Source organism: Ursus americanus, chromosome 8, assembly GCF_024610735.1.
Source record: "Ursus americanus isolate L20-20 chromosome 8, mUrsAme1.1.p, whole genome shotgun sequence".
Classification (NCBI taxonomy): Eukaryota; Metazoa; Chordata; class Mammalia; order Carnivora; family Ursidae; genus Ursus; species Ursus americanus.
Window position 1 is genome coordinate 2,632,563 of NC_142134.1, and position 16,070 is coordinate 2,648,632.

The 16,070-nt window shown below is 39.5% G+C and overlaps 1 protein-coding gene across 3 annotated transcripts in view; it reads left to right on the plus strand.

The window, feature by feature from the left end:
* SLC39A8 (solute carrier family 39 member 8) overlaps positions 1 to 13,475 on the plus strand; it is a 73,826-nt gene extending 60,351 nt beyond the window's left edge. For all 3 annotated transcript variants that reach the window (XM_045792564.2, XM_045792547.2, XM_045792554.2), the window contains exons 7-9: positions 9,004 to 9,211; positions 9,405 to 9,589; positions 11,697 to 13,475. In XM_045792564.2, coding sequence (XP_045648520.1) covers positions 9,004 to 9,211; positions 9,405 to 9,589; positions 11,697 to 11,846 — 543 coding nt within the window. In that variant the 3' untranslated portion in view covers positions 11,847 to 13,475. The remainder of the gene's footprint in view (positions 1 to 9,003; positions 9,212 to 9,404; positions 9,590 to 11,696) is intronic.
* Positions 13,476 to 16,070: the final 2,595 nt, after the last annotated feature.

Genomic DNA, 16,070 nt, shown 5'->3' on the forward strand with positions numbered 1-16,070 from the left:
CCTTAGCTGAGCCTTCACTAGGGCATTCCATAATTCTATCAGGCTAGTTTCTTCTATGAAGGGGAAAGTGATATGACATGTGAATTCTAAGGATTGAGCTGATTGTCTCACTTGCTTTGCTGCAAAATGGTTTGGAGATAATTTATATAGGTTATCTCGGCTATATATCAGGCACACTATAAATCCATGCATGATGATGCTAGCAGAAACACTGAAAGCAGGGAAGGCGTATAACATATGTCTATCTTCGTGAGTCCAAGGAGTACCCCCTTATAATGGGAGGGATCATCAATGTAATCATCCTGCCTCTGAGTATAGCCAGCTGGGCCTTCCCATCCCATTGGGTGATGATGCCTTTTTGGGGGCTCAGCATCAATCCTGGTTTTTAACAGGTTGGACCTTCTTCAATGCAAGCCAGATCAACCCTGGCTAGAAGGAGATAATGCTGAGCTGTGACTAGTCACTATCCCCACTATTCTGACCCCATAAACAAGGGGGTCAATTAGATCTTCTTGTTCACTTTATTATTGAGACTACCCTCTGTGATAGTCTCTTATGAGATTTTACAGGATAGAAGTATCTTCACACTCTGTGCCTTTTATAAGAGGTCCATCTGTATATTTCTGTCCAGATCTCTTTGCCACCAGTATCCAATTTTGGCTTTTGGAAGTTTCTGACCATCTAGCCAACCTTCTAGCACCCACCCACCAGTTAGTACAGATCTATATCTCAGTCATTTCTTTTACATGAAGTTTAACACTATACCTTAAAGTTCTGCCAATGTGGAGAATTTTCCTTTATCACTGTATTTTAAGGTCATTGTGAGTAAAATCATATAGCTGTCTGGTGCTGGCACACCTACAGATGTCTCCACAGTTAACTGGCTTTAGGGAACTGACCATGAAGCCTTACTGTTGTTGAGGGAAAAGAAATGAAGCATTAGGCTCAGATGCTGTGGAGGTCTGAATCACCTGCCATTGCAGTTCGTTGTGTCTTCTAAGGCTGGTGTGGGCCTGTTCTTACATACACAGTTTAATAATGGAATGCTGGTGTGAACAGCTGATTTTATGACTTGATGGCCCAGGTAACATCCAGTTCATGTTGCAGATGATCTCACAGCCACTTGCTGTCCCATGGGCACGAGATAAGTCTCTGTAAGGATCCAGGAACAAGCAAGGGGGATGCCTTGAAAAAGGGAATAATAGTTAGTGGCAAAAGAGGACATGGCTTTACTCTAACATCTCAGGGGTTTGCACTGTGATTCTCTGGTCAGGGCTTGCCAAGGCTCCTTTCAGTATCTCTGTCTGCCATAGACTCTTCTAATTTCATTGGGTCTGCTGGGTCATAAGAACCAAATGACAGGAAGGCTAGCCCAGACCTTGCAGAGCCCTTTTCTCTTCTAGGCATCACTGAAAAATGCAGCCCACTTACAATGTGCTATGTCCCCATACTTCATATATATGAAAAACCCAATTAAAACCCATTTGGGAGGCCTGTTATGGCCACTTCCAACACTAATGATTGTATCATTTAGGATTCCAATAGGAAACAGATGGAATGCTCAAATTAGAATAACATCAGGAAGATATATGTATAAGGTGTGAATGGGGTGTAAGAGGACCACAGGGACTGGTAATTGCAAAATTTTTATCATGCCTAGACTGAACAGCGTGGAGGGGAGACAGCAGTTACTAGAATCTGCAAAGAGTTGTCTTGAGAAGAGCTGTGGCCTTCATCTGAGGGTCACGGATAGCCTTAGATGACCACACAAATGGGTATCAGAGGAATCAATATCCTGACTTGTCCCTCCTTTCTCTCCTGAACTCCCTCTAGAGCTCCCCAGTGGTTAATCTCAAATGAGAGTATAGGACAAAAAGCCTATCGAGGTGGCTCATTCAGGACAGAGCAGGGTGAGGGGGTAGATGGTTATTCTGGAAGGGCAGATAAGAGCTATTTATCACAGGCCTGGAGTTTGAATCGTGGCTGTTCCTTCTGGATTATGAATTCCAGCCTGATGGAGATCCTCTGATTTATGTGTCTGTCCTCAGTTCTTAGCACAGCTCCTGCCTGCTGTGAAATAGGTGCTTAGTAAATAATTGAACAGCCTAATCCCAACAGCTCCCATATGACTTTGAGCAAGTCATTTGTATTCCTGGATTGTCATTTCCATCATCTTTAAAGTAAAGATGCCAGTATCTCTTCTGTTGCACTCATGAGGATGTTGTAAAGGTCAAAAGAAAATGAAGAACCTAGCATACGGAAGCACCTTGTAAACTGTGAAGTACTGAGTGTGCAAGGTATTACTTTACATCTTTGAGATTCCTTTTCTCCTATAGCCAGTCGACTATCTGACTCATGTAAACTTACCAAGTCAGATTTCATACTTTTCATGGTGGGTTCTACTAATTAACCTCCTGGCCCCTTCCTACACCTTGGACTCCGTAGTTGAAAGTTCAGTAGTTTTCTTCAAGAATATATTTATGCTCAAGCTCAAGCATCTTTGTTAAAAGTTTTCCTTTTTCCTGGTTAACGAGTCTTTGAACCCCCTCCCTTTTCTAAAGCTCTTTTTTTTTTTTGGTAGATTTAATTTTTCTCCCTTTTTTCTTCAATAATCTTGATCAGTGTATTCCTAAATATATTAAAGGATCATATGTGAGAAATCTCTTGTCTTGCACACTTGTAGGCAGTTCTTGTTTTCTTGTAATAATTCTGTGTTCATCTGTACTGTGTTAGGGAGCGTGATCTATGGGAAATGATCATAAGCATTCAAGGAGTATTTAGCGGCTTTTACACATCTCATTTCACCATCACAGCAATCCTGTGACATCAGTAATATTATTTTTTCCATTCTACAGGTAAGGAATTTGAAGGCAGATTCAAAGTGATTTTTTTTAAAGGACTTTATTATTATTTTTTTAAGAGCAGTTTTAGGTTCACAGCAAATTGAGAAGAAAGTTTAGAGATTTTCCATAGAGCGTCTGCCCCCACACACGCATAGCCTGCCCTGTTACCAGCATCCCCCACCAAGTCAGGACGTTTGTTACAGCTGATGAACCTACATGGACACATCATAATCACCCACAGTCCATAGTTCGTAGTTGACTCTTGGTGGTGTACATTCCATGGGTTTGGACAAATGTGTGATGACATGTATGCATCAGTGTAGTATCGTATAGAGTATTTTCACTGCCCTAAAAATTCTGTGCTCTGCCTATCCATCCCTCTTCCCCCAATCCCTGGCAACCATTGATACTTTACCTGTCTCCATAGTTTTGCCTTTTCCACACTGTAATAGAGTTGAAATCGTACAGCCTTTTCAGATTATCTTCTTTCACTGAGTAATATGCATTTAAGAGTCCTCATATCTTTTCACAACTTAATACTTCATTTTTTGGGGGGTGTTAATATAACATGTCCTACAGTTATTTATTCATTCACGTACTGAAGGACATTTTAGTTGCTTCCAAATTTTGGCAATTAGGGATAATGCTGCTGTAAGTATCTGTGTGCAAGATTTTTTTGTAGACATAAGTTTTCAACTTCTTTGAGAAATACCAAGGAACATGATTGTTGGATCACACGGCAAGAGTGTGTTCAGTTTTATAAGAAACTGCCAAACTGTCTTCCAAAGTGGCTGTACCATTCTGCATTCTCATCAGTAATGGATGAGAGTTCCTGTTGCTCCACGTCCTTGCTAGTATGTGGTGTTGTCAGAGTTCCCAATTTTTGTGATCCTATTAGGTGTACAGTGGTATCTCATTTGTGTTTTAATTTTCATTTCCCTATGATGTATGATATGGAGCATCTTTTCATATGCTTATTTGCTATCTGTAGTTCCTTTGGTAAGGTGTCTGTTAAGGTCTTTGGCCTATTTTTAAATCAGGTTGTTTTCTTATTGTTTTGTTTTAAGAGTTCTTTGTATATTTTTATAGTTCTCTATCAGATGTATCTTTTGCAAGTATTTTCTCTCAGTCTGTGGCTTGTCTTTCCATTCTGTTGACATTGTCAGACAGAAGTTTTTAATTTTAATGAACGGTTGTCAATTATTTCCTTCATATGTTGTGCTTTTGGTGTATCTAAAAATTCATTGCCCTAATCAAGGTTATCTAGGTTTTCTCCTATGTTATTTTCAAGTTTTTAGTTTTGCATTTGCATTTAGGTATGTCGTTTGCCAACAAAGACAGTTTTATTTCTTTCTTCCAAATTTTTTTGCCTTTTATTTCCTTTTCCTGTCTTATTGGGTTAGCTAGGACCCAAGTAACTTTCTACAGCACAAAAAGCAATTAAGGAGCCATTACTCAAACTCACGCCTATTTGATGCCAAGGCATATATCCTTTAATCGTTAAGCTAACTTGCACTCAGTGCTCCTCTCCTTAAATCTCACCCTCCCTTATGTGCTGCCTCTTAAAATATCATTTTATTATTTTTATTTATATTACATTAATTTCTCTTTCATGGGCATTGAATTTATATATTTTTTTGCATATAATGTTTCATCTTTTGTTGTCATTTATACTTCCTTTTACCATCTTCTTTATGGTTTTTGGTGGGTTGCTCCTTTCCTTTTTGGTTTGGTTTTATTTTTATCAGAGCTCTTCCTCTGTAAAATTCTTTTAGCATGGGATTTAGAATTGGGAATTTAACTTTTACCTGCAATGGCTGTTCACTTTTACCTTCTTATCAATATAGGCAAATAGACAATAAGCCATAAGAACAGTTTCATTAATCATGGTTCATTTTGCCTTCTCAAATGCACAATGAGATCTGGGTGTGCTCACGCTGGTCTTTACAACCATTAACCCAACAAACAAAGTTTCATTTTAGTAGGTCAATACATGCTGTTTTCAATGCAGACAGTCTGGCAGGCAGCCTGATTCTCCAGCTTTACCTTGTTTGCTGGTGATAACTCCTGAATCATGACAAGTTCACTTTTCCCTCTTGCTATTTCTCATACCATGTCTTGAATGTTTTGTTTTCTTGAGTATTAAAATGATATATAATAAATGAAAAAAAAAATCCAGAAAAAAATCCATGAGAGAGAAAAAGAAAAAAAGCCCTCAGGGATTATCCACAATACTGTCTCCCAAGGAGAACTGTGATTACCAATTTTGTAAATATCGTTCCAAATATATTTGCACTTAGACCATCATGTAATTATAATAATATTTATTTTAACAAAAGATTGTCCATGCTGATACACACACACACACACACACACACACACACACATTTTATCTCAACACTATGTTTTGGACATCTTTATATGTGGAAATATATAGACATTCAGTGTCTCTCTGACTCTGTATAAAATCGCACTGCACAGGTAAGACATATCTATATGATTCATGTCCTACTAAAGGGTAGCTAAGTCCTTTTTTCTTTCCTCACTTTCTTCCTCCTCCTCTTTGTTCTCCTCCACTTCCTCCTTTTTACTCTTTTTCTCCATCCTTCATAGCTTCCTCTTCTTTCTATGTCTCTTCCTTCTCTTCCCCACCGCACAGCACATGTCCTTCTCCTTACGTTCTTCCCCTCTGCCCCTTATGCCCTCCTCCTCTTTTTGATCTTCCTCCTCTTTGCTTAAACATAATGACTCTGCAAGAAGTCTACTTGATTTCTTCGTTTTGATTTCTTATTATTTTGTTTTCCTTTTCCTTTTTGCTTCTTCCCTTCTACTCTTATAACTTTGGTTCGTGCATTCTTCCCCTCCCCCATTCTCAGTAGTCTTCACTTCACTTTGACTTTTATTTCCATTAATAACTAAGATGAGAGATGTTAAGAGCCTTGCTGATGATTACAGAGAAATTCCTGTCAGAGCCAAGGTAGAATTCGGTTCTCCTAGGGTTCAGACCTAGGTTTTTTCACTAGACTGAATTGCCTCATCACGGCTGAGGTTAGAAATACCCTAAAGAAAAAAAAATAGCCTAAATAAAACCCCTCAAATGTACTATATAAGTCACAGAAGCAAGCAAGCAAGCAAACAATGACAACAACAGCAAACACAAAGAAAAGGAGAGACAAGAATACTCACTAACTTAACTAGAGGGACTTAAATTTAGTGTTTTCTTTGCTCAGTGGCTTAGTGTCAGGTGAATTAAAAGCAAGCTCTTTGCGAATGTTTGCCTACTTACGTTTCTTCCAAAAATATTAAAAATGTATGGCCATTAACCTACCCAACAGTGTCATTTGACACAAAAGCTTATAGAGCATAAGAAATATAGTCAATAATATCTGTACTTAGAGGTAAGAGAATCATGCCTGATATATTAATTTAATTTCTTTTTCAGAATTAAAGGAGTTTGTATACAGACTCTGTACATAATATCAGGTAGTCAGGATTTGGTCTTTTAATCTTTTCCCTAAATCCTCAAAAGTAAATAAAGACATTATAAATATTTGATTATGTAAACCAAGTTGGAAGATGAAAACAACTGGTCTTATTAAGTGTCTGTTGCAAAACCAAGGTCTCTTCCTCTATGGCTTTTCTCATGACCACTTTTGTTTCTTCTTTGGCAGTTATTGCTTCCTGCTCTGGGGCATTTCTTACCCGAATCACCCAGATGACCTGTACTAAATCATGTGATTGTTTATTATCTTGTCCATTTACGATGTATCAATTGTTAAATTAATTAAATAGGTAGGCCATTAAACTGGGGTGGCTCTAATGCCTTGGCAGCCTATGTAAACAAACCCAAATCTAAGCCTATAAATACCTCAAGGTTATGAAATCAAAACCTAAAGACAATAGGTCACAAAAAGCCAACTGTGCTTTAAGTGATAGTTAATCAATAATTTTCTTGCTTTGCTTCTGCCTGTTCTTCGTAAAATTCTCTCCCTGAGCTTCTGTCAAAGGAATGCTCCTAACCAGATCCGGTTCGACGCTGCCTAATTTGAATCAGTTTTTTTCAAATAAACTCTTAAAGTTTTAAATTTACCTCAGTTTATCTTTTTACCTCAGTTTACCTTTTAACACTGTAAAGAAAAAGACCACATTTGAAGACCAGATGGACTTCTTTTTGTGCTGCTGAGATTTACCTTTAAAATGAAAGAAGATTGAACACTTCTCCCAACATGGCTTCAACTGTTTAGAAGAGTTTTTTAAGAGAAGTGCGTATTCTTATGAATTGCCTTCAGAGCCTATTTCGAACAAGAAGTGTCCTCCCATTCCCATAAATTTGGAGTCGTAAAACAGTTACTAAAAAGAGTCCACTTTTTTCTTTTGCGTCCTTCGATAAGTTCACGAACATTTCTGTGTTTTAGTTTCTTCAACTCTAGAATGATGATATAGTAGACCTTAATTCACAGAATTGTCTAAAGGAATTAAATATCTCAGGTACTTAGAGCGGTGCCTGGCGCATGACAAATGCTCTGTGACTTTGCGGTGTCTCTTCCTGTTACTATTACGGTTCCTGCTACTACTACAACCACTGCTACGACAAGTAACAACCCCCCTCTTCCATGATAATTTAAGAATTTAATGACTCCAAAGGACTTTTGGCTATGTCTCCACAGAAGAACTTCCCCAAAGATGAAGATTTGCCACTAATTTGCCACTAGTGGCAAATTTCAGAATTGCTCAGTCAATTCTGAAAGAACAGTCCCCAAAGTGTTTTGAGCAAGGAAACAACATTGGAATAAATCTACAACCACTCAGATGATGGCTTGGAAGGCAGCCCTTCTCAGCCGGATGTCTACTGAACATTTTTTAAAGAGTCAGTCATATTCTTTACATCTTGTTTCTCCAATATAAATACACTTCTTGAAGACAGAAGTTATATTTTCCACTTCTCTGCACTCCCCATAGCACCCAGCACACTGTTTTACAAATTGCAGAGGCTCAATAAGTATGTTGATTAGCTGTTGAGGTAGAGTTGAGGGGAGGAGAATTAGGAATAAAATGTTCTTCAGTTAATTGCAAATTGCTTCCCTACTTAAAAATAAATTTGCATTTTATTATCTTTTTTTACAGTTTCTGAAAAATGCTTTAGTTGACATTTGGTATTTGATTTTATACAATTTTGTAAATTTTATGGAAATCTAAATTCTTACAAAGGGTTTGTGGTAGGAGTTTCTGTTTTTATTATTGTTCCAAAATGGAAAGAGGTGTTAGTGCAAAGGCCAGCCTGTTCCAATCACATTTCATGAAATGTGTTAAGAGAATCATTGAAATTTAGAGCTGATAGGGAACACGTTGTGACAGCTTAATCACCGACACACTACTTTGGAACACAATGGAAACTTAGTAAGTCATTGAAAAATAAAAGAATCATTTAGTACATTATCTTCATTTCACAATGGAAGAAACTGAGGCTCAGATAAGCTGCTCAGATAACACAGGAGGGATTAAAATAAATGTTCTTTGATGTCATTGTGCTTTAAATGTGGATTTCACATATACATTGTAACATGGAAGAAGACTTTAAATTTAGCCCTTGGAAAACTTCCTTTATTTTAAAGTATGCAAATGAATCAGATTCTTAGGTTAGTATCTGTTACATTTTAGGAAGGCAATAGGCAATGGTAGGAACTGTTCATACAAATCAAAAGGATTTTTTTAAGGGGAAACCAGAGTATGATGTCTTTTAAGTGGCTTGTTCAAGGCCTGCCGACCTATTCATTTCCTTTCTCCCTACCATAATTTTTTTTTTGTTGTTTTCTTGTTGTTATAAATGATTAGGAGTTCTTGAAAGACTCTCTGTTGGAACCATTTGTCTTAATACATAACACAGCTCCTACTTCTGTGTATCTCTTCGACTTTCAAGACATGTTGGTTATTGGGGCGCCTGGGTGGCTCAGTGGGTTGGGCATGGGACTCTTGATTTCTGCTCAGGTAGTGATTTCCTGGTAGTGAGATCGAGCCCCCACGTCAGTCTGGGGCCTGGAGCCTGCTTGGGATTCTCTCTCTGCCCCTTCCCCCAGCTTCTGTGAACACACTCTTTCTCAGTTTCTCTCTAAGAAAAAAAAATGTTGGTTATTTTGTTGGTTGATTTTCTGTTATTTTACAGGATAGCAAAGCAGAGTCAAGTTCGTGTACCTGTTTGAAGGGACCCAAACTGTCAAAAATAGGGACAATTGCCTGGATGATAACGCTCAGTGATGCCCTCCACAACTTCATCGATGGCCTGGCGATTGGGGCTTCCTGCACCTTGTCTCTTCTTCAGGGACTCAGTACTTCTATAGCAATTCTGTGTGAAGAGTTTCCTCATGAGTTAGGTAAGAGGCTGTGTTCATACTGTGAATGTCGTTCACTTCCTGGTTTCGATGGCGTGAGACATTTTAGGCGACATACTCTTAAACATCCCACTGATGCATCAAAATGAAGGAGCCCTGGTTGGACGTTGATGCTTATCTTTTCTCATCCAAAAATAGCCCAAACTATTCACTTGATATTTTCTTCTTTTTCTAGGGGACTTTGTGATCCTACTCAGTGCAGGAATGAGCACTCGGCAAGCCCTGTTATTCAATTTCCTGTCGGCATGTTCCTGCTATGTTGGGCTAGCTTTTGGCATTTTGGTGGGCAACAATTTTGCTCCAAATATTATATTTGCCCTTGCTGGAGGCATGTTCCTCTATATCTCTCTGGCGGATATGGTAAGAAATTTTAAAATTTTAATTTAAAATTTAGAATTAAACTTCTGGGTTATGAGTGACGAGGATAACCTTCCGCTTTCCACAGTGTGGAAATTCTGTTGTAATTTAAAAACATTCCTGGTTCAACAGATAACTCTTCTGGTATTAGTAGTAATTTGAAAGTGATTCTCACTAATCTTTTGATCTATGGTCTTATTGATAGAAAAAGAAATGATTTACTTCTGCTGAAGTAGAGATATTTTCCCAGGTTTTTTGCCTTGTGGGAGGCAAACCTTGTACTCTATTATAGTCTGTCCCCACGGGACCTCTCCCCCCTCTTTTATGAGGATGTCACATTTGGAAGGGAATAACTTGTTAGAGCAAACAGCATTTTGTTATTTCAAAGTTCTGTACAGTGGGAGCCTTTTGGGTTGAACTAAAGCTGGGAAACTGAAATTGGACAACATTGACTTGGGTCAGTACATATCTGTATCTGTTTATGTCTGTGCTGTGTCCACGTCTTTATTTATGTATGTGTGTGTGTGTGTGTGTGTGTTTAAGAGAGAGAATATCAATGGTCCTGTGTCTCGTGCATTTTCAAATGAATCATAGACAGCTTTCTAGAAAATGAAAATGTGCTCCATATATGCAAATCAAGGAACATTTCCTTTGCATTTGGAACTAAATATGCATTGCATACATAATTTAATAAGTTAGCTTCCTTCATCTGCATCCTTAGCTCCAAATGATAACTGTCTAGCTCTGTTCCTTGCTCTCTGCAGGCTCTTAATCAGAGCAAGCATTTCATCTCTCGGAACTGTCACTGCATTTGTATTTTTCTTCACAGAATTAATGTCTCATACTGTATCTATGCTAGGGCATCACTTCTTTCTCTGTTAAAGAACAGAATCTATTAGAATTGTTCAGTTTAAGGAAATAATACTAACAAATGATGCCGTATGTTCTTATAGCAGTTTTGCTTTTTTCAGAATAGTTTCACAACTTTCACTCACTTTATCCTGGTAACAACTTTCTTAAATCAGGCACATGGACTGATTGGATTCTGGAGCCCTCTTGGATGCTTTGGTACAATGTGCCATTGTATATATAGCAAATGATTTTGGAATATGATTTAAAGACCTAGCACATACAGATCTTCTGGAGCCTTTTCAGTGCAATTTATTTGCTGAGTGAGGGTAGATTTTAAGTACAGAACTTGGAGTTTTAATTGCTTTCACCGTAATGAGATTGCTATAGCCTTCAATCCTAGAACAGCACATGATTTATTTAAAAACCTTATGATTTTGTGAGGGGTAGAGCAAGCAGAAGGAAACAAATTGAAGAGAACAGGAATTAAATGAATAGTGATTTCTAAAAATTGACTTAATCAGCCACTATTGCTTGCTATTTCTGTGCCTGGCCTGGAATTTGTAAAGCACTGGGGACACTGGAGTGAGCAGAGAGGCACAGTCCCTGAATCTGTGGGGCATTCGGTCTTTAAAGAGAGGAAACCGGAAATTCAATGAACAAAATCACACACCGTGACTAAATGATTACGAGTAAGAAAAATCTGTGAGCTAAGAGGAAAAGCAATGTATGTGGTGAGAGATGATGTTAGGGGAACCTAACGTCAGGTAGGAGGGGCTAAGGGAAGACTTGCTAGAAAGTGGGATTTAAGCTGAAACCTCAAGGGTATAGCTCATTGAAAAATTGGAGGGGGAAGAGTTCAGATAGCAGTTTGGGTGGGTGTGAAGATCTTGATAGGGGAGAGAGAGTATATGCATTTGAAGTCTTTCAGGATGGAGCATAGAGAGTAAGGGGGAGACACACACACACACACAGACAAAGAAAGAGACAGATAGGAGCCATAAAATGAGGTAAATCCCATCCCACTGATTCCCTCATTTGGGAAACACTATTTCCATGCTTTTATTCCTGTTGGTGTCTGATAGGGCTAGATATCCCTTTTATGCTATCTGTACTACAACATTTAAACATCCGAATTAAATCCTAACCCCTGCACCCACAGAAATCTCTAGGCGGCTGTTCTACGTGTCACCACCAGATGGCAACAGTTATCTAACAATGCCTCTCTCTCTCTCTCTCTCTCTCTCTCTCTCTCTCTCAGTTTCCAGAGATGAACGATATGCTGAGAGAAAAGATAACTGGAAGAAAAACCGATTTTACTTATTTCATGATTCAGAATGCTGGGATGTTAACTGGATTCACAGCCATTCTGCTCATTACTTTGTATGCAGGAGAAATCGAGCTGGAGTAACGGGAAATGAAAGATGGTGTTGTTAATGAAGGCATTTAATAAATAAAAACATCTCCAAAGGGATTTTTAAGCTGATCCTATTTAGTTAAAAGATAATTTTGTGTTCAACTGTAGGTCAAGAGAACTGATTATTGGTTTCAGATCTGTTAAATAGGCCATCATTTGTTGTGAAAAATGCTTCAAAGGGTTTTCAGTTCCCATCCGAAAAGGCTGGTATAGGAGATCTTTGGTCAATACCCACTTCTTCCTGTTTCATGCATTCTACAATCATTTAGACCCCCAGGCCCGGAGGAAAATACAAACTAGCTTGTGTAAGCCTCTAAAGGTATGTGCAGGCTCAAAAGCCCAGGCGGTTTCAGAGGGGTTTTCTTTCAGGTAATTTGTTCCAGTGCTTTCATGAGCGAGTACGTCCAAACGTGGAAGAGGATCGACATGTATACAACTCAGACAGAGATGATCCGAGGCCTTAATCAGCCCGGGAAGGAAAGATGGCTCACAGCTTTTCTTCTGGTTTATATACCGGTCAGGGACTTGTAGCATTGTTTTAAAGACCATCCTAAAAAATGTGAATTATGAAACCAGTAAAGTTTTGTTAGCCCTACTAAGTTCAGACTTCATCTCACTCCTTACCTCTGAGTGAAAGCCCTGCCGGGTCCCACACAAACCCAGAATTGCTTTTGTAATGACTTGGGCTGTAATCGCACCACAGTCCACAGCAGAAAGTGTGAGGCTGTGGCCACTCGGCTTCAGGATCCCACGTGTTTGCATTGTGATGGGAAAGACTATGCTGGTGTATGGAAAGAAATTGAATGTAATTTTAAGCAATTTACTTTTAAAAATAAACAGAATTATTTAGCAGAGGATATTTTAAATAAATGCAAATTAACAGATGGATTGCTGCATGTCAAGGACAGGTTAACTAGAAAACATGTTCCTTATGGGTGATTGAGGGAGATCAGAAAAGACTTCTTCTGTGTTCAGTCTACATTTCTTCTATATGGCATACCTTGAAGAAAACTTCCACACACCGTGGTTATTCCTGTGCCTCTTTCAGGTGTTCGGGCCTGTCTGCCCCCTTAGCAGCTATAGAAAGCTGGTGTGCAATTGAGCACCCTAACCCCAGTTCACACCCTTACGTCACTTTAGGAGAGATGACTGACAGGAGGAAAGTGATGGGCAAAAGCCAACAGTGATCTCAGGAATCACATTTTCCCACAGACCACACAGCAATACTGCAGATGAGGTCAACATTTACCATGTCTGCTAATGCAGATTTCCCTTGACGACCGACAATTTAAAAAATTCTTGTTTGACCAAATAGTAAACAGCTTTGAAGCCATGCATTGTGTCCTTCGTTATTCATTTTAATATGTCTCCTTTTGAGTGACTTCCGTGTACCTGGCATTATGGGGAGAGAGATAAATAGGAAATCGGTGATGTGTTTATTGCAAAGATATGCAGCAAATAAATACTGTAAAGATTAATCAGTAGCATAGAATCTATTTTTATCATTTAATCTGTTTACATTTAGTTTTAAGAAATAATCTTTACCTTTTTAAAGTACAGATTGTATGTCTGGGTTAAAGAAGCTATTTGCAACATGATATTAAAACAAGATAGCTGAACGAACTCTCATTTGGTGTAGATCCTTGTGGGGGGGGCTATCCAGATGCTTTCTATGACTCTCTCCACCTGTAGGTCTTTTGGTCGTTTTCCTCAGCTATGAGAACAGAGGCAATAGGGCACGGAGGCCCAAAAAACAAAAAGAACATTGCTACTTATTGGAGTTTACGGTTGCAGGCAGAAGGTAGGATATGGAAAGCCATGACTGCACTTAAATTACCCTAGATCATAACGCAAAAAATCAGTTAGCATAGCTTATACGAAGACATTCATTATACCAGTGGAATATTCTATAATTTGCAAACTTTAAAGATGCTACTATGACACACCAAAAATGATTTCAACACATTATATTTGGGGTTATGTACTTTTATTTTTGCATTACTGAACCTTTAAAAATGCCTACTACTAGCTGGCAGTGTTTTGAGCACTGAATCAGACCCTGGCTTTGTCTGTTGGGCTACCACAGACTAGGGGGCTTTATCAACAACAGAAATTGATTTCTCACAGTTCTGGAGGCTGGAGGTCCAAGATCAAAGCACTGGCAGATCTGTATCTGGTTCGTAGATAACCCCTTTCTTGCTGTGTTGTCAAGTGTTGGAAGGATAAGAGAGCTCTCTGGCGCCTCTCTTAAGAGCACTAATCCTATTCATGCGGACTCCACCCTAAGGACTTAAGCGCCTCTCAGACCCCCCCCCCCAATATCATCATCATTGGGGGTTAGGATTTCAACATATAAATATTGGGGGGACATAGTCGACCCCTATTACCATGCTGATGTGGAGAAACAACACATCCGAAGAACCGGACACTCACAGCATGTTACGCTCGTGCTGTCAGGTCTGCACATGAGGGTCAGCTGACCCAGCCAGGGCTCTGCTGAGCGTCTTCACTTCCCGCTGGGGAGTGGGGGGGGCACTGTGGTAGAAGTGCCGTAGTCACGTGGCAAAGGGACAGGCGTGCAGTCCTAGTACCGAAGAGTGAAGAAGTATAAATGGTTTTAATTTACCTTAAGTAGCCTCCAGAGACTATTATTTAACCTAGTATAAAAATAGCTCATCTCAATAATTCACCCACAGTTTCCAGAATTAACTTCTTTGTTTCAACTCTAATATTTATCCTTATTCCTTTTATAAGAATATTATTTTCTTTCCTTTACCTGTATGTTAGTATGTGTAAATGTGGTGCTGCAACAGTGCTTTACCCTACGTCAGGATAATTTGTTTTTCTTCAGTCTGTGAGTCTAACCCTACCACGTCCATTTCTACGGCAGTTGCCTAGCATGGCCAGCACGAGAGTCCAGCCGTCCAACAACCCTTGACTGGCGTTTTATAATGATCTTGAGATGCTTAGTAAACCCTGCCATGTCTACAAGGGTTTCTTGCACCAGAGCTCAAATTTTTAAAAAATGAATTAATTGAGAAGAACCAAAACAACACTGTGAGTTTGGCAGATAATTAGTGGAGGTGTCTTCCCAGAGCTGATGACTGATGGCCCGTGCCAGGGGAAGAACTGCCCGTCTGCTGTCCATGCTTTGATTGCCACTGACTTCCTTTGGTTCTCACTTTGGTCTTCATCAGTGGGCTACCATGACTTCCAGGCTCTCTCTGTGTTTATTTAAGGTCCATGAGAGGACAAGAGGTTCTTAACCCTGCAATAAATGAATTCCCTCCCCCTGATGTTGTTACAGCTGCTTTCTCACGGACTCTTTACCTTCTCCCAGTTGCAATAGCTGAGCTAGATTGCATTTTCCTTAGCTGCCTTTCTGTGTTGACCGTGCCCAAGGCATTCCCTCGTGGCCATTTAACCTCCTGTATTGGAGGCTCCCAACTTCCATACGTCTCATAAGCAGTGACTTTACTAGGAAGGGTTCAGGTAGGCCAAGACAGCAGGATGAACGGAAAACCCTGAAGACCTGTTCCAAGACTTCTTAAGATGGGCATTTCCCCCGTTTTCACATTTCCGAATGGCATGCTGCAGGTGGCATTGTTGAGATAGTTAGACTTGAGTGAAAATGAAAGTCATGTGTTGGAATCTGGTAAGGCCACGAAGATGCCAGTATCACTGTGTTTAGGATTGGATGGTATATGATAATAGACACCTAAACATGGCACGTTTACTTTCCTTCCTACAAAAGAATGTGGAAGAAGCGGTACAGGGCTGGTATGGCAGTTTCCTGGTCATTGGGGATCCAATCTGTCATCTGTGGCTTCTGACTTCGAGACGACTTCATGTTCTAAGATATTTGCCGGAGAAATCCAGTCTGAAGTCTAATTCCACATAGAAGGGAGGAATGGGTAGAAAACAAAAAACTCACACCTAATTCTTCATCCCCCATAAAGTGGCTTTCTCGGAAAGAACATACAACCACCTCTACTTACATTCACTGCTCAGAGTTAGTCATCTGGCCACACTAACTTGCAGGAAAAGCTGAGAAGTGTTGCTTCTGGTTGGGTATGCTACCAGCAATAAAATCAGGGTTCTGTTACTAAGAAGTGAAGAATGGCTATTGGGTAGACTAGTGGCCTTCTCAGGTAGAGAAGACAGGTTTGTGTCTGGTTCACTCGGGGAACTTATTAATCTAGATGGTTCTGACACAGC